Raw genomic sequence first — 18,579 nt, 5'->3', positions numbered from 1 at the left:
AATTATTTACATTTATAGTATTTTATAAAAAATATTATTTTTTAAAAAATATTTTAATATAATATTATAAATATGTCACACTAAAAGTAAGATGAAAAGTTGAGCCATATATATATGTATAGATATTTGTTATAAGAATATATTTTAAATATATATCAAAAAAAATATTTTAAATTTAGAAAAAAAAAATTGAATATCTGACCGTTTAAGGAGCACGCGTACGTGTTACCTTGGGATGCGAGGAGGAGACCAGAGGGGCAGAGGGTGTACTGCGTTCCACGTGGCGTTTTGTACAGTTTCAAATGCAGGTAAATTACAAAATCGCCCTTATCGCGTCATTAGCCGTTGCGAATTTTCATAACCTTTCCGTCACATTCTACCAAATCGTAATTTCGTGGAAACATCGGGGAGGAATCAGTCATTTAGAGCTTCCACAGGATTCAACTGTTGATTTCCCCTCTCCCTCTCTCTCTCTGTGAAATCAAACCAGTCCTTTCACTCTCACTCTCTCTCTCTCTCCCTCCCTCTCTGTCCCTCTCTCTATCTAGGGTTTTGAGTTGAGTCATGGCGTCCTCTTCGTCTGAACCGGCGCTGAAAGCGGAGACTGGAAGCGGCAGCGGCAGCGGAGAACCCTCCGAAGGCGGTGGCGCGGTTATGAACGATCAGATATTGCTCTATAGGGGAGTGAAGAAGGCTAAGAAAGAGAGAGGGTGTACGGCCAAGGAGCGAATCAGCAAGATGCCCCCTTGTGCCGCCGGCAAGCGCAGCTCCATTTACCGAGGCGTCACAAGGTATCCTCTCCGCCTGTTTGTGGATATGTTCCTGTGATGATGTTTTATACATACGCAAGCGCAGGCGTCGATTGAAGAATTTTCTACTTAAACTTGAGTAAGATTTGATTCATATCCTTAGAGAAATTAAACTAGTACTGAATCTTGCAAGGGGAACGGCTTTTGCTGCTATGCTATGCTATGCTTTGTGTAAATCACCATCTAATTTCGTTCCTTCGAAATGGAAAACTTTTGTTATGGGGATTTTCCCCCTTGCTTAGTGATTCTGTGCCGATGGCTATGATTATAAGGTTAAGTTGTTTACAGGATTATTCAAAATTGATACTAAAGAGTCCTAGCAGGTGGAGTTATGAAATATGATTCAAAATTGTGACAGTATAGGCAGCCAGGCACAATATAATATATGTTATATGTGTGATAGTCGCATCTTATCTCACTCATTTAAAAGTATTATGTCTTACACATATGACATCATGTAACTAAGGTGACTCTGACATGTGTGCTTGTGATCTAGGAGGCTGACTCCTTTGGTGCCCCATCCCCTAGTTGGTCAGCCATGAAGCTTCCAACAAGCCTTTCTAGTGTGTGTAGGCTTTCCACTATAGCACTTTTTAAGTTTTCCTTCCCCCCCTAAAATTGTTCATTAAGACAGTTTTGTCCACTCTTGTTCATTGCTGATTTTGCTAGAAGAGTAGAGTGTAACATACAAGTTCGCCTGCTCTCCTCTTGTTGAACATTAGGAATGAGCCTGCCTCAAGGATGGAAATGGATCCTTGGCAAGAACTTGGACCCTAATTTGATCATACTCAACACTAAATTGAGCCAAGCAAACTCTGTCGAAGAACTTTTGAGATTTGGCAACAGCTTTAGGGCATTCTACTTGAAAATATGGATAGAAGTCAATCCTTGCCCCAAGCTACTTAATTCAAACAAAGTATTGATCAGTAGTAAACTCACATTTTTTCTGAGCTCATATACTTTTGCATCATTGCCTATTTGAAACTAAGTCTCAGAAACAGCATTCCAAATCTTATCTGTCCAAGAGTATGTACACACTAGCTATATGTGTGATGGCGAATTGATAAGCTAAGACATGACCGAGGAATTCTCAACTTTCCACTTGTTGATGGTAGACAATCATTAGTTGGTTTCTTCTTTCTGCTATCAGGCAGTCTCGAGCTTTGTTGAACAATACGCATGAGACAAGGGATGTATAAATTGTTGTTGCCATCTAACTTTATAGGAGTCATCTAAAGTGAGGAGACATCATTCAATAGCCTAAGCCTGCTCCTACTATTTCCTTCCCTGGATTGTGAAGCATCACTAATCTCTGATGTCCATGGAGGAGAGTAAATACCAAAACTGTGAGAATCTTAATTCAAGAAAGTAGGTGCACCAATAGGGACTGGTTCCAACAAAAACACAACCCTCAAGTAACAAGAATAGACGTAATTTAGCAAGGACAGGCCAGAAAACAGCAGCTTACCATCACACTAACAGGCCAAAAGTACTTCATTCATATTAATGGAAAGAAACAACTCTCCAGGTTTTGCTGCTGAATAAAATCTGCCAATTGACTGCCAAAAGTGACTGAAAGTCCTCAAAAGTTGAAGGTTTTGCTCGGTCATGAGAAAGAAGGTGGTCAATGGCCTTGTTGAAGTCATTATGACACAATTGTTGATATCAAGTTGAAAGATAGAGAATTATTGAGAGAAGAAAGAAAATATAGATGAGAGGAGGAAGAAATCGGAGGGAAAATTTGTAGGTTTAAGCATGTATTTGGTTTTCACCTATTGCTCTATTTGTACTAGCTGGAGGAAGAAGAATACAACTGTAATACTACAAATAAAATATTGGGTAAATTCCATCTAACACTCATGAGGTTTGGCAAAAAGGCACAGAGTACCCCCGTGATTTTGGAAATGACAGTTCTCTTGACTTTATCAAGCTCACTTCACTTTCCCTCTAATGTCACATAAATGGCTGGTAAAATTTGAAAAATACCAAAAAATACCCTCTTCACTTTCTCTCTTGCATTCCCTCTCTATAAACCCCTTTTCCTGACAACGATGACACCCCCTTTCTCCCCCTGCCGGCTAGTATGGTGAGGTTTTGTTGGACCCATGACAACCATTGTCGTGATGGGGTTTAGCCAATGAAGAGAGAGTTTTTTTTTTTTTTTTTTTTTGGGGGGGGGGGGGGGGGGGGCCAAGGACGATGACACCTCTTCTCTCAATGAACCCAATCACCACTAGATTTTGGAACCCATTGATTCTATTCTAGCCATGGCTGGTTGCCGGAGGGAGGGAGGAGATTATGTCGACAACTCTAAATCATCCAAAATATTTTGTCCATTTCTTCTCTCAACCCAACTTGCAGTTTGAATGTACTAAATATTCATAGCTTCATCTTCTAGAATGACTTTCACTGCAATAATCATGTCTCCTATTCTCTTCACTTCCATTGCCTCCATTCTTAAAGGTATTATCCATAAGAATTCCTACTCTATTACTTGCAAAATCCTTCCTTGAGTACCAAAGTTTATATAGACCATGTTAACAGTTTGGTCTGTTCTCCAATCCATCTTGTATCTTGGAGCTACAAGATATTAATTTTTCCATACATCACATCCATCATTTTCATAGAATTCCTTGTTGAAGTCCAATATTTCATGCACCAATTCTTATTCTATGATCCTGTACTAACTTCTTTTTTCCATAAAAATGTGAGAACCTTTGCATATTTAACACTACATCTAGGTGTTGATGCAGCAAGACGTAGCTCATTTTTAACTGCACTCAGGCAATGCAGCATGCTGCTAAGAGGGTTACACCCCAACAGTTTTCTCCTTTATCTAGAGTTCATGATATTTTGATCCAACAAGTTTTACTCTACCTCTCTGGTACCTAACACAATCCTCCTCCTCTATTTGGGTTTGATACTAACTATTATTAAGATGGACACCTTCAACACCGGAAGTATTGAGGGAATTACTAAATCTATGGTGGAGTTAGTTTCATGTGTTACCACTGATAATTTTGTCAGCCATTATTTGTTTGCATATATTGGTATCAAGAACTGTATTAGAAAGAAGCTGTAAAAAAAACTTTCATGAGCAATTTAGCAGTTTATCAGTTGAGCAATTTTATTTAAAAAATTTAATTCACTTCTTTTGAAATCGTAACTTGCTCTTTGTTTGATGAGATATTACAGGCATAGATGGACTGGTCGTTATGAAGCTCACCTTTGGGATAAAAGCACCTGGAACCAAAATCAGAACAAGAAGGGAAAGCAAGGTCCATATCTGTGTATATTACATGTGAATATTTAATTTTTTGGCCCTTCTTATTGTGAAATCTGACATCTTGGAATTTTTTGTTCGCATTTGCACAAAATTGGAAATATATCTGTGAACAATCCATTGCCACAGTTTACTTAGGTGAGTAGGTAATTTTCTACTTTTTTTTCAGAGCTGCTTTCATCTTTATTTCAACTGGGCTCTTCTAAGAAAAAAGGGAATTACAGGTGCTTATGATGATGAGGAGGCTGCAGCCAGAGCTTATGATCTTGCAGCCTTGAAATACTGGGGCCCAGGGACCCTCATCAATTTTCCAGTGAGAGACCAGACATCTGATCCTTATATTAGCAACACTTTTAGAGCAATATGTAGCTAGCAGTCCCTAAAGCTTGAGCTATTCTGAATAAATATCAAGCTTTCACATGCATGTAATCACATATTGCACAGAAGAGACAAAAAACCAGCAGAATGAATTGATCAGGGTGCACAAGAGAACAGGAGTATAGAAGAAATAAATAAGATAAGACTTAAACTGCAAGTGTTAAGTTTTCGGATAAGATGGCTGTTAAGAGAAGCAGTAGTGTCATAAATCTTTTAAATTATGTAAGAGAATTTAAAAAATGATGCTGAAATATTGTAAAGTTGAGTCCTAACATTCCTGTTGTTATGTTTATCATTTTCTTTATGTATGTACTTTTAGGTTCTATTTGTTAGTGAGCTCAATTGGTGTCATATCTCTTGAAGTTAACAACAACAACAACATATCCAACCTTTATCCCACTATGTGGGATTGACTACATGAATTCTAGACTTCCATCTATTTCTGTCTTTTGTCATATCTTCATTTACGCCCTCACACTTCATATCAAACTTTAATGTCTCTCTCAAAGTTTTCTTGGGTCTGCCTCTACCTCTTTTTTTGACTAATTGTTCTATTTCATCAACTCTTCTCACATGAGCATCTCTTGGTCTTCTTCTCACATGACCAAACTATCTTAGTCTAGTCTCTCTCATATTTTCCTTGATTGGCACTACTCCTACCTCATTACAAATAACCTCATTTCTAATTTTATCTTTTTTTGTATGGCCACACATCCATCTTAGCATCCTCATTGTCAGATCATGAGTTTGACAATGGAATTCTCGAGGGAATTGAGAACGGAAATCAAGAGAGAATAGGGAGATTTTAGGGAGAAAATGAAAGATTAGATCGGAGAGAGGATTTAGAGGAAATTTAGAGAGAATGAGAGGGAAACTTATTTCCAATTTCATTTAACATGCTCATTTTAGCGCCTGGATAAGCTATTTATACTGATCTAGCAACTTAGGCACCAAAAACGATTGGCCCGAGCCATGTGCGCTTACAACTAGGCTATGGCATGCTGGAACATTCTTCCAGCTATGCGAAATATAGAAACTCAACATCTATTAGCCTAATTACATATTATTCATACCGCTAGCTACTACCCCCCAATGTCTCGATACATGACAACTACCTCCTCCGTCAATCATTTCTTGTCCTCAAGAAATGTGTAGTAGGCTGGCCGAATTTGGAAACTACTCTAGGAGATCAGGTAGGTACTCCCAAGTCTCTGGTTGATGTGAAGACCATTTGACTAGTACTTAAATAATAGGCGCCCCATGTCTGTAAATGACTCTCCTGTCTAGGATGGTAGTAGGGATGTTGGATCCTTCTTCTTCGTTGGTACTTTCGGGAAGTATGTGACTGACTGGCAGCGAGCCCACTCCTTTCTTGAGTAAGGATACGTGGAAGATCGAGTGTAATTGGCACCCTTCCGGTAGTTGCAATCTGTAGGCCACCGAACCCACTTTTGCCAGCACTAGGTAGGGGCCAAAGAATTTAGGACTCAGTTTAGACACCGGCTGCTTGGTAATATTTTTGAGCTGTTGGGGGTTAAGTTTGAGATAGACTTCCTTACCTTCTGAAAAGGTTCTCTCACTCCTTCTCTGGTCAGCCATTTGTTTCATTCTATTCCTAGCCTTTGTTAATTCAGCCTTCAAGAACTTTACTACTCTTGCCTTTGCTGCATGTATGCCCCCCCCTTCTGTCACTGTCGATGGTTTCCTTACTGTCAGTAATAGTACTAGTTTGTACCCATACAAAGCCTCGAATGGACTCATATTTATGGAGCTATGGTGGCACGAGTTGTACCACCACCGGGCTACCGATAATCACTTGTGCCACTCTTTTGGCTGCATGAAACACAGACACCTCAGGTAGGATTCTAGACACTGATTCACACTTTTTGACTACCCATCCGATTGGGGGTGATAGGCAGTAGACATATGTAACTTAATGCCTAGAGATTTAAGTAGTTCTCGCTAGAAAGCATTACTAAAGACCTTGTCCATGTTCGATACTATAGATTGAGGCACCCCATGCATCTTTACTATGTTGTCCAAGAAGACTCGTGCTACCTCCTGAGCAGTGAAAGGGTGGGATAAGCCTATGAAATGGCTGAATTTAGTAAACCTGTCCACGATTACCAAGATGCAATCCTTTCCTTCTGATCTAGGTAGCCCTCAATAAAATCCATGGTTATATTGGTCCAAGCCCCTTCGGGGATTGGTAGTGGTTGTAGTAGACCTGGCTGAGCTACGATCTCGTGTTTGCACCTCTTGCACACATCACAAAATCAATCACAAACTTCTTGAGTTGTGGCCAGTAGAATGTCTGACGTACTCTCTGGTAAGTGTTCTGTATCCTGGAGTGTCCCCCCAACGGAGAGCTGTGTAATGATTGCAGTATCTGACTCCTTAAAGTCATATTCACCCCTACTACCAATCTTCCTTTGTACCTAATCAGTCCATTAGATAAAGCGTAATCGGGTTTGCAGTTCCCATTTACACTCAACTGCTCTAATAGTTCCTTGGCCCATGATCTTTGCTGGTAACTCTTTGAAACCTCCTGGACCCAATCCAGTATTACTGCAGTGATGGCTGCCAGTGTCCCCCCTTCATGGCAGCGAGGTAACGCGTTCGCAACCACATTTTCCTTACCCCCTTTGATATTGAATAATATAATCCAGCCCCATCAATCTTGCAATTCCCTTTTTTTTTTAAGATGAGAGTGAAGTTTCTGTTGTGAGAGGAACTTAAGACTTTCATGGTTAGTCTTAATGATAAACCGTCATCCCTCTAGATAATGTCTCCACTTTTCCACTACCATTAACACCGCTAGAAGTTTGTTATCATATATGTTGAGACATTGGTGTCTGGGGCCTAGAGAGCTTGGCTGAGAAAAGCCAAGGGTCTGCCCTCCTGAGATCATATTGCCCCTACACCCACTCTGCTGGCATCAGTCTCCAAAGTATAAAGGGCTTGCCAAAATCCGGTAGCCCGAGAATTGGAACTTTACTCATAGCGTCCTTGAGTTGATCAAATGCCTCCTCTGTCCTCCAATCCCATTTGGTTTACTGATCGTTCCATAGTCTTTTACAAATTTGCGGTAATATCCGATTAGTCCTAAAAAACCCCTTAGAGCTCGGATGTTTGTGGGCTTAGGCCAATTGACAATAGCCTTAATTTTCTTAGGATCCGTTCCCACCCCTGTTGTCGATATCACATGCCCCATATATTCAACTTGTGCTTGTGCAAAAGCACACTTAGACCTTTTGAGATACAACCGGTTGAATTGCAGGATCTGAAAAGTAGTCCTAAGGTGCTCTAAGTGTTGGTCAAAAGAGGAGTTGTATATCAATATGTCATCAAATAATACTAGGATAAATTTTATGAGGAATGGTTCGAATACTCGGTTCATTAGTGCTTGAAATGTAGTTGGGGCATTAGTAAGGTCGAATGGCATTACCATGAATTCATGGTGCCCATGATGAGTTCAAAAAACAATTTTTGGAATGTCAAGTGGGTTCATTCTTATTTGGTGGTAACTTGAGCGGAGGTCAAGCTTAGAAAAAATGGTGGCATGTTTGAGTTCATCAAGAAAGTCTTCAATAATGGGTATTGGAAATTTGTCTTTAACAGTAATGGTGTTGAGTTGTCGGTAATCAACACAAAAACGCCATGTTCTATTTTTCTTTCGAACCAAGAGAACAAGAGAAGCAAAAAGGCTTCGGCTGGGTTTGATAATTGATTGGGAGAGCATTTCTCTCACCAAATTTTCAATTTTTAGTTTGGGTGGGTATCGATAAGATCTTATGTTGACAGGCTCCACATTTGGTTTTAGGGGAATGGAATGATCTAGGGGTCGCTCAAGAGGAAGAGACTTAGGTTCTACAAATAGGTCTTGATATTCAATCAGTAATAACTCAAGTAAGGTCAGATCAGATACCTGCCATGCCTCTTGTGGTTGTATTTGGTCATTCCTGGGGTGATCTATCTCTGTTTTTGTCCCTTCTTCCTTGGCCTCAATCAAGAACAAGTGAGCTACTTGGGATATTTTTCTCCTCAGAAGCTGATGGAGTTTCTTCCCTTTTATCATGTTGCAGGATCCCACCTCCATACTACCTTGGAGGACCACCCCCCGGCCCTCCTTGTCTATTGATACCTCTATTTTGTTAAAATCGAAACTAATTGGACTCACTCATTTCATCCAATCCACCTCCAACACTACATGACAACCCCCTAACTTCAACAACCTCAAGTCAACTTCGAATGCTTCACCCTGTGTTTGCCAACAGAATCCTAAACAAGCTGATGTGCTCAGTACTTTGTTTCCATTAGCCACCGTAACTGAAAGTGGTTGGGTACTGGCCACCTTACACTTCATCTTTCTAGCAATCCCTTCATCAATAAAACTGTGGGTACTCCCACTGTCGATTAACACCATAAGGTTATCTTCTGGTACCTTGCCTTCCACCTTGATAATTTTGCTACTAGTAGTTCCCTTGATGGCATGTAACGAAATTGCTCCGTTATCCTCTTCGTCTGTTCCTTCTGTCAATGTGAGGCCCTCCTTGTCCCCTTGCTCTTCTCCTTCTAGCAATAGCAATTGCTTCTTACATTGGGGCCCCACGAAGTATTTATCCCCACACTTGAAACACAACCCCGCTTGTCTCCGTTGTTCAATAACTTTGTCCTAGGACTGCAAATTAGGTCTTGGAGGTGGTAATGCCTGAAATCGACCCTCTGTTCCTCCCTTCCCGGGGAGGGTCCCCGTCTTGCGAATTTATCCCCATATTGCATAACACTTGGCACCCCTCCCCTGTTTTGTACTCTCTGTTTCCTCATCAGTGCCTCAAACATTAATTCTTGCAAGGCAGCTCCCTCAGCAGCCTCTTGCACCGTTTGGGGCCTTAGTACCTTCACCGTTGATCTTAATTCATTAGTCAATCCCCCCATGAAACTAGACACAAAGTACTCATCGGTAAGGTATGGTATCTTGCTTAGCATTAAGGATTTAAGTTCTTCGAACTTCATCTGGTATTCCATCACTGTGCCTTCCTGCCTAAGGCGATTATAAGGCGATTAAACTCTTCTACTACATTCATCATACCCCTTTCTCTGAACCTCGCACAAAGGCCTTTGGAGAATTCTTCCCAGCTGTAAGACTCCCTCACTTTAGACCACCCTTGGAACCAAATGTCCCTGGAGTCATTGAGGTATGCAGAGGCTAATGCTACCTTTTGGTTTTCAGTCACTTGATGGATCCCAAACATCTTCTCACACCTCTTGATCCACCATCGAGGTTTCTGTCCTTCAAACACCGGTAGTTCCAATCGCGGTACTGGAAATCTGGTATGGTTTGAGTGAGCATTGCCTCCTGGCCTATTCTTCCCCACATTTTCTTCCTCCACCGATAGGTCTATCTCCTCCTCCGGTGGAGCTACATTTTGCCGACTAGTACCAATTCTTGGTAGAATTGGTTCAGTGTGCACCTTGGGAGGAAAGTTTGGCGAAATCCTCACCTGATGTTGATCGGAAAACATGATCATAAACTGCTGCAATTGATCGCGCAACACATTGTTTTGCTTGCGCATCCCTTGCATCTCCTCCTTGATCTTATCTGTGATCCCTTCCAACTTACGATCCACCACCGTACCAATCTTTTCCTCCATCGTCTCCACCCGAACTTGGACTTCCGCCATCGTAGCGATCACCTGTTGGATCTATAACTCCATCTGCCTCATCCTCATGCCGTTGGCCATCGTCTCTACACTGAATACTTTCCACTGGAAAGTGCTCTGAGACCAATTTGTCAGATCACGAGTCTGACAATGGAATTCTCGAGGGAATTGAGAACGGAAATCAAGAGAGAATAGGGAGATTTTAGGGAGAAAAGGAGAGATTAGATCGGAGAGAGGATTTAGAGAGGAAATTTAGAGAGAATGGGAGGGAAACTTATTTCCAATTTCATTCAACATGCTCATTTTAGCGCCTGGATCAACTATTTATACTGATCCAGCAACTTGGGCGCCAAAAACGGTTGGCCCGAGCCATGTGCACTTACAACTAGGCTATAGCATGCTGGAACATTCTTCTAGCTATGCGAAATATAGAAACTCAACCTCTATTAGCCTAATTACATATTATTCATACCGCTAGTTGCTACCCCCCAACATCTCGGTACATGACACTCATCTCCGCTACACCCGTCTTTTGCTCATGCTGGTATTTGACTGCCTAATATTTTGAGCCATACAACAAAACTGGTCTTATAGCTGTCTTATAGAATTTTCCTTTCAATTTTAATGGGATTTTACCATCACATAACACCCCCGATGCATTTCTCCATTTTAGCCAACCTACCTTAATTCTATGCATGACAACCTCATGAATTTCTCTATCTTTTTGAATCATTGATCCCAAATATCGAAAATGGTATTTTCTTTGTATGATTTGGTCTTCCAATTTTATTATAACATCCTCTACTCTTGCATTCTTACTAAATTTACATTCCATATATTCTATTTTCTTTCTATTTAATTTAAATCCCTTAGATTCTAAATTGTTTCTCCACAACTCAAGCTTAGTGTTCACTCCCTCTTTTGTTTCATCCACCAACACTATGTCATCTGCAAATAACGTACATCATGGTACCTCTGTCTGAATGTGTTTAGTGAGTTCATCCATTACTAAAGCAAATAAGTATGAACTTAGTGCAAAACCTTGATGCAGTTCCATTGTAATTTTAAATGGTTCAGTATCCCCTTCACATATTTTGACCATTGTCTTTGCACCGTGATACATGTCCTTAAGGGCTTGTATATAAGCTATTCGGACTCATTTCTTCTCTAAAACCCTCCATAATACTTCTCTAGGGACCCTATTGTAGGCATTTTTTAGATCTATAAACACCAGATGCAGGTCCTTCTGATCATTCCGATACCATTTCATTAGGTGCCTCAGTAGATATATAGCTTTCATTGTTGACCTACCAGGCATGAAATCAAACTGATTTTTCGAGACGTCTGTTTCTTTTCTGAGCCTCTGCTTTATTACTCTCCCAGAGTTTCATGGTATGGTTCATTAACTTAATTCCTCTGTAATTTTCACAGTTTTGAACATCTCCTTTGTTCTTGTATATAGGAACCAAAATACTCTTCCTCCACTCATCTGGCATCTTTTTTGATTTAAGGATCGCGTTAAATAATTTCGTTAGCCAGGAGATGCCCCCTTCTCCCATGCATTTCCATGCTTCTATTGGTAACGAAATCAATAAATTTTATCTTTTTTAATGTTTGTCTTATTTCTTTTGAACTTATGCGTCAATATGTATAGCTCACGTTCCTTTCGGAGTTACTAAGATGTCCCAACCTAACTCTTGTGTCCCTACCATCATTGAATAATTTTGTGAAATACTCCTTCCATCTCTCTTTAATCGCTCCCTTATTCACTAATACATTTTGGTTTTCATCTTTTATGTATTTCACTTGGTTTAGATCCCTTGTTTTTCTTTCTCTTGCTTTAGCTAATTTATATATATCTATTTCTCCATCTTTTGTATCAAGTCTTTTATATAGATTCTCATATGCTTTTGACCTTGCTTCACTAACAATTCTTTTTGTTGCCTTTTTCGTTTCTTTATAACTTTTAGGTTTTCTTCATTGCTGCACTAATATACAGCCTTATAGTAAGTTTTCATATTTCTAATTTTCAACTATACCTCTTCATTCCACCACTAAGACTCCTTAAGGTTTGGGGCTCTACCATTTGTCTCTCCAAGGACTACCTTTGCCATGCTTCTCAGGGCAGTAGCAATTTCTCTCCACATTTGGTTTGCATGTCCTTCTCCATTCTATTCTCTTTTACCCCTTAATCTTTCTTTGAAGATTAATTGTTTCTCCTCTTTTAAATCCCACCACCTAATTCTTGGATTTTATTTTATGTGATTTTTTCTCTTCTAATTTCTTACTTGGACGTTAAGTATCAAAAGTCTATGTTGCGTAGTCAAACACTCCCCTGGTATCACCTTACAATCCCTACAACATAACCGATCCTCTTGTCTCATGAGGAAGTAATCTATTTGGGTGCTTGATGTTACATTTTTATATGTGATTAAGTGTTCGTCCCATTTTTTGAACTTAGTATTGGTTATAATGAGCTCATATGCCATAACAAAATCTAGAATAAACTTACCTTCATTATTAATTTTCCTGAATTCATACTCTCCATGTACCTCTCTTATAGTCGCTTCCGTCTCTACTCACGTGACCATTTAAGTCACTTTCTATAATCACTTTCTCTGCTCTTGGTATCATTTGTATGAGTTCCTTTAGGTTTTCCTAGAATGTTGCTTTTATCTCCTCACATAACCCCACTTGCGGTACATATGTACTAAAGATATTTATAGTCATTCTTCCTAGACCAACCTTCACCATAATAATCCTATCCCCTATTCTCTTTACATCCACTACCTCATCTACTAAGTTTTTATCTATAATAATCTCTACTCCATTTTTCGCTTGATCGTTTCCTGTGTACCATATTTTATATCCAATTTCGGATAAATTTTTTATTTTTTTTCCTACCCATCTCGTCTCTTGAAGACACACAATATTAATCTTTCTCCTAATCATCATATCTACCACTTCCATAGCTTTGCCTGTTAATGTTCCTATGTTCCATGACCCAATCTTTAATCTTTAATCTATAATTTTGATTTTGGTTTTGACTTTGAATTTGATTTCGTTTTTTATTTTGATTTTGGACTAGCTTTTTTACCCGCATCCGTCCAAGCAAATGCAAGAACCCTTGCTCATTTGTCATTTCATCTGAGCGCCGATGCACTGGCCCTAGCTCACTTGATACTACACGTGGACAGTGTAGCGCTTCACTATAAAAGATTATGCCCTAACGGTTTTTCATAGTTTGTCTAGAGTTCATGTTTCGGATCCGACTAGGTTTTACGTTGGCTGTCGGCTACCTAACACAACTCTCTTTTATCCGGGCTTGGGACCGGCAGTGGATAACATCCCCAGCCAGAGTTTGTCATATCACTTGAAGTTATCTAAAAGAATTTTGGAAATATTACCAGATATAGTAACTGGGAACCTTCTTTTCTGGTTTATCATTTTCTTCATGTATATATCTTTATTGTTGGTTAATGAATTCATCAGTTAAATCCATAGTTTTCCAAATGGAGACTGACTGGTTTCTTTGATAAATCAAAGGTCTCTTTTCTTGATTCCTGGTGACTTTCATATGCTGATGGCACAATATTGGATGCAGGTCACGGATTATACAAGAGATCTGGAAGAGATGCAGAATGTCTCAAGAGAGGAATACCTTGCATCTCTAAGAAGGTCTGTCTAAGCTCTTCAAATTTGCTGTTGTTCTTGACTGTTCCTGTGCTTATAGTATGTGCCCTTTGCAGGAAGAGTAGTGGTTTCTCAAGAGGAATCTCCAAATATCGTGGACTTCCCAGGTACATTTAAATACCGAGGGAAATGGTATAACTTCATTACAGATAATCTCTCTTAGAAAATAGTGATGATTTGGTTTTCATAAATACTGTGCCTCTTTTTTTCTTTCTTTTGGCTCAGGTCCCATAGTGGCTGTATCTAACTGGTTTGTTACGTGTTCAACTGTTAGCATGCTTCCCACACTGATGTTTTGACACACACTAAATTCACTTTATTGGTCTGTTCCGGTCATTGATTGTTATGGCTTTAGCTTATGCATGGTTGAACCTCCTTTACGAATGCATAAATTTTTACTACATCCAGTACATTTGATTTATTGCGATATATTCTGCTTCTCTGCTCCATGCCATGCACCTCCACAATGCAGTAGATGGGACCCATCGCTTCGAATGCCTGGACCTGATTACTTGAACAGCATAAAATATGGTAAGTTTCAAGGAAATTAAATCTTTAGAAAGGTTTGCCTCCAGGAGAGCAACATTATGAATTTATTTTAAACAAAATTTGACATATTTTGCTTCCTTGTATTTTGTATTTATTCTAAGAGTAACATGAAATTGTTTCATGTGCCAAAGGTACAGGGGAAGATGCAGCAACAGAAAGTGACTATGCTGCTGGTTTTTGCATTGATAGAAAGATTGATCTGACGGCTTACATCAAGTGGTGGGGCCCCAGCAAAAGCCGTCAATCGGATTCTCTCACAAAATCTTCAGAGGAAACAAAACATGGTCATTCTGATGATATTGGCAGTGAACTTAAAATATTGGAGTGGGTGGTCCAGCCCACTGAACCCTACCAGATGCCCAAATTGGGCGTTTTCCACGAAGCAAAGAACAAAGGCTCTGCATTGTCAGCCATGAGCATATTGTCACGGTCTGCTGCCTACAAGAGTTTACAAGAGAAAGCATCAAAGAAGCAAGAGAAGCACACCGACAACGATGAGAATGAAAATAAATGCAATATCAACAAAAAAGCCTATGGCAAGGCAATTGATAAATCAAGTCATGATGGAAGAAGTGAGGGAGTTGGGGTTGCACTCGGCACCAGTGGGGGACTGCCTCTTCAGAGAAATATATACCCAATGCCTCCTTTTTTGTCTGCACCACTTCTGACCAACTACAATACCATCGATCCCTTATCAGATCCCATTCTTTGGACAACACTGGTTCCTGTTCTTCCTGCCGGACTTTCTCGTACCAATGAGGTTGGTATACTCTAATGAAATGTGCTGATTTATTAGTTGAATGTCAAAAATAATTCTTGTACTAGCTGCAATCTTGAGAATGTGAGACAGTGTTCTGGTTTTCTCAATATTTAGTGGCAAAAACGTGAAGCTGTTATCTTGAGAAAATTATGAATCCAATTCCAAATTGAGGTCATTTTTAACTTTTATTTCATAGAAAAATTTTCTAAGGTGTCCTTTGAGTTGAATTCTGATATATGCACATCTCTGGAACTATACTGTTCCTCGATGCTATAGTAGCCTAAATTGCTAAATTTTAATTCAACAAGAATGAACCCACTCCTCACTTTTAAATCTTTTTGGTGGGTTACTATTGACTTATTTATTTTTGTCTTTGTTTGATGGGTTTGTTTCGAAATTCACTTCACGAAAATTTTAAACTCTCCTGCAGGTTACAAAGACGGAGTCCAGTTCAAACTATACCTACTTCCAGCAGGAGGAATAACAATCTGTTCTGCTATCATGGCAACAGGTTGGGAGGAATTTCTTGGTTTGAGCTCATCGATGAACAAAGAAAATTATCAACATCTGAGACTGGCACGATGATGAGAAGATACTATCTATGGTTGCATGCTTGTACTGGATTGCTAGGTTTTGAAGATTGAGCTATGCATCAGAATGCACGGCAAGAAATTCTCATCCTCTTATTTCAGAGCACAGAGCATATGTACTATATCACAACCAAGTTGACAAGGTTTGTTTCTTTGAAAATAGTTAAAGTATGTTACATAGGAAACCAAGGATCAACACTTTGTGAATATACACATGTTAAGTTGAAAATTGGAGCCAAGTACTAGGTGCCCTGATAGTTGGTAAAATACCATGCTCTATATGAAGGGTGGACTAGATGATCTGGGCTTTTTGTAATGCTATCTACGAATTCGCTCATCAAAGTTCTTTTAGTGAGAGCCTAGAACATTGAATATTTCATTCCGACTTCTCTATGGCTGTGTTCCTACTAATGAGTACTGCTTTAAGTGGTGGATATGGGAAGTGAAACTTTCCATGACGTGGCATTTAGGAAGTTCATTCACACAGGCATTTCAATGTATTTTTTTACAGCTTTCTATTACAGTTCTTGATAGCCAATATCATAACCAAATAAGGGCTGACAAAATGATCATTGGTAACACAAGAAACCAACTTCACCGTAGATTTAGTAATTCCCTCAATACTTCTAGTCTTAAATAAAAGAGAAGGGTTGCTTTAGGTAACTGAGAGAGTGTAACTTTTTAGTAGTTCATGAGAGGTTGCTCTAGGAAGAATTCTAAATCAAACTTTTTTGGCCCTCTTAGCAGCATGCTGTCATTTCCAAAAACACCCGAGGGTACTCTATGCCTTTTTGTCAAACCTCATGAATGTTGGGTGGAATTTAGCCAATATTTTATTTTTAGTATTACAGTTGTATTATTCTTCCTCCAACTAGTATAAATATAGCCATAGGTGAAAAGAAAATACATGCTTAAACCTACAAATTTTCCGTCCATTGACCACCTTATTTCTCACTAGCGAGCAAAACCGTTAACTTTCAGTCATTTTTTGACAGTCAATTGGCATATTTTATTTGGTAGCAAAACCTGGTGTAATTTCTTCAATTCTGATTTTTTTTTTTTGGTGATGATCTAACTTCAAGCATTGGTTTGAGAACGTTCATTTGGCATTGGAGAGTTGTTTCTTTCCATTAATATGGATGAAGCGTTTTTGGCCTGTTAGTGTGTGACAGTCATGGTAAATTGCTGTTTTCTGGCCTGTCCTTGCTAAATTAGGTCCATTCTTGTTGCTTGAGGGTTGTCTTTTTGTTGGACCCAATCCCTCTTGGTGCACCTACTTTCTTTAATTAAGATTCTCGCAGTTTTGGTATTTACTCTTCTCCATGGACATCAGAAATTAGTGATTCTTCACAATCCAGGGAAGGAAATAGTTGGGGCGGGCTTAGGCTACTGAATGATGTCCCCTCTCTTTAGATTACTCCTGTAAAATTAGATGGCAACAAAAATTATATCCCTTGGTCTCGATAGTACATATTGTTCATCAAAGTTCGAGACTGCCTGACAAGAGAAAGAAGAAACCAACTAATGATTGTCTACCATCAACAAATGGGAAAAAAGTGAGAGAATAAAACAACAGCTGGATTCTATTTCTAGTAACTAATTAATTGATATTAGTCTAACTAATTAACTATAAACAAAACAGTATTAACTATTTTTAAATTCTCCTTCTTGACACTCTCCCTCAAGACGAGGATATATGTTATGAATGCTCATCTTGTCTAGTAGACTGAAATTGAGATGGGCGCAATGCTTTTGTGAACATATCTGTTAGCTGGAGATTACTCCTGCAATGAAAACACATTTTGTCTAACAAAATGGCAATCCAGTTCAATGTGTTTTGTTCTTTCGTGAAATACTCGATTCTTGGAGATATGTAATACTGAAACATTAACACAATATAGATGCATTGATTCCTCATGGTGAACTTTGAAGTAGTTTAACAAATATAATAACCATATAATCTCACATATAGTCACAACCATTGCTCTATATTCTGCTTCTGCAAAGCTTCTTGCCACTATCTATTGTTTATTTGATTTCCAACATACCAAAGCATCTCCAAGAAAAATACAAAATCATATCAAAGACTTTCTTGTTTCATTGTACCCTCCCCAATCACTATCTGAGTGTGCTCTTAGGATCAAATTTGAAGAAAACGGCATAAGTATACCATGTCTTGGTGCTGACTTAAAGTATCTCAAAACTTTGTATGCAACATTCAAATGTATAGTTGCTGGTTTGTCCATGAATTGAGTTAAAATGTGAACAACATAACTAATATCAGGCTTTGTTAATGTTAAGTATAACAATTTTCCTACAAGCTGTTTGTATATTGTTGGTCTTGCAATAAGTCTGTATCAGTATAAACCAACTTGTGATTTAATTCCATGGCTGTGTTGCTTGGCTTTGCTCCCAAATGACCAATCTTCTAGCAATTCTAGAACATACTTTCTTTGAAAACTGAGATTCCATGTTTGGATCTAACTATTTCAAGCCCAAGAAAATATTTGAGGTCACCTAAATGTTTAAGAGTGCGTCTGATAAGGATGGAAAATGGAGGTGAAATCCATTTTTCATCCAAATTCTAGGAAATTCCATCAATTAGTTTTTTTTTTGTTTTCATGGAATTTGAATTCCATCTTAGTTCAAAAAATGAAAATTTTCTTTTAAAATCAAGGAATTGAAATTCTTAGGGGGATAGAGTGAGAATTGAAATTCCATGAAATTGAAATTTTGCCCCACTTTCCACCACCAATCAAACACACCCTAAGCTTAAATTAGGAACTGAAGTATTTCTTTAACAGATCTTCAATAAGAACAATTTTGTTGCTTGCTATCATAATACCATCAACGT

General features: G+C 38.9%; 1 protein-coding gene across 3 annotated transcripts; it reads left to right on the top strand.

Moving 5' to 3' along the window:
* The first annotated feature begins 447 nt into the window (after positions 1-447).
* LOC127788555 (AP2-like ethylene-responsive transcription factor At2g41710) lies at positions 448-16,104 on the top strand. Of its 3 annotated transcripts, none has more exons than XM_052316986.1 (9): positions 448-791; positions 4,005-4,087; positions 4,222-4,230; positions 4,317-4,405; positions 13,738-13,811; positions 13,883-13,933; positions 14,302-14,357; positions 14,507-15,135; positions 15,566-16,104. In XM_052316986.1, the coding sequence occupies exons 1-9, from the start codon at positions 565-567 to the stop codon at positions 15,617-15,619; spliced, it is 1,272 nt and encodes a 423-aa protein (XP_052172946.1). In that variant the 5' UTR covers positions 448-564; the 3' UTR covers positions 15,620-16,104. The 3 variants fall into 3 exon arrangements, with proteins under 3 accessions (XP_052172946.1, XP_052172947.1, XP_052172945.1); XM_052316987.1 differs by having other exon boundaries at positions 14,299-14,357; positions 14,513-15,135; XM_052316985.1 differs by having other exon boundaries at positions 14,299-14,357.
* Positions 16,105-18,579: the final 2,475 nt, after the last annotated feature.

This window comes from Diospyros lotus, chromosome 13 (genome assembly GCF_014633365.1).
Source record: "Diospyros lotus cultivar Yz01 chromosome 13, ASM1463336v1, whole genome shotgun sequence".
NCBI lineage: Eukaryota > Viridiplantae > Streptophyta > Magnoliopsida > Ericales > Ebenaceae > Diospyros > Diospyros lotus.
Note: the sequence above shows the minus strand (reverse complement) of the source record. Positions and strands in the feature narration are given on the sequence as shown.

What these genes read in the sequence shown, in the direction of transcription:
- LOC127788555 (XM_052316985.1), top strand. Translation starts at nt 565, where the DNA reads ATGGCGTCCTCTTCGTCTGAACCGGCGCTGAAAGCGGAGACTGGAAGC. An exon ending in ATTTACCGAGGCGTCACAAG is followed by an intron (nt 792 to 4,004) that starts GTATCCTCTCCG and finishes GAGATATTACAG; the next exon opens with GCATAGATGGACTGGTCGTT. An exon ending in CTTGAACAGCATAAAATATG is followed by an intron (nt 14,358 to 14,506) that starts GTAAGTTTCAAG and finishes CATGTGCCAAAG; the next exon opens with GTACAGGGGAAGATGCAGCA.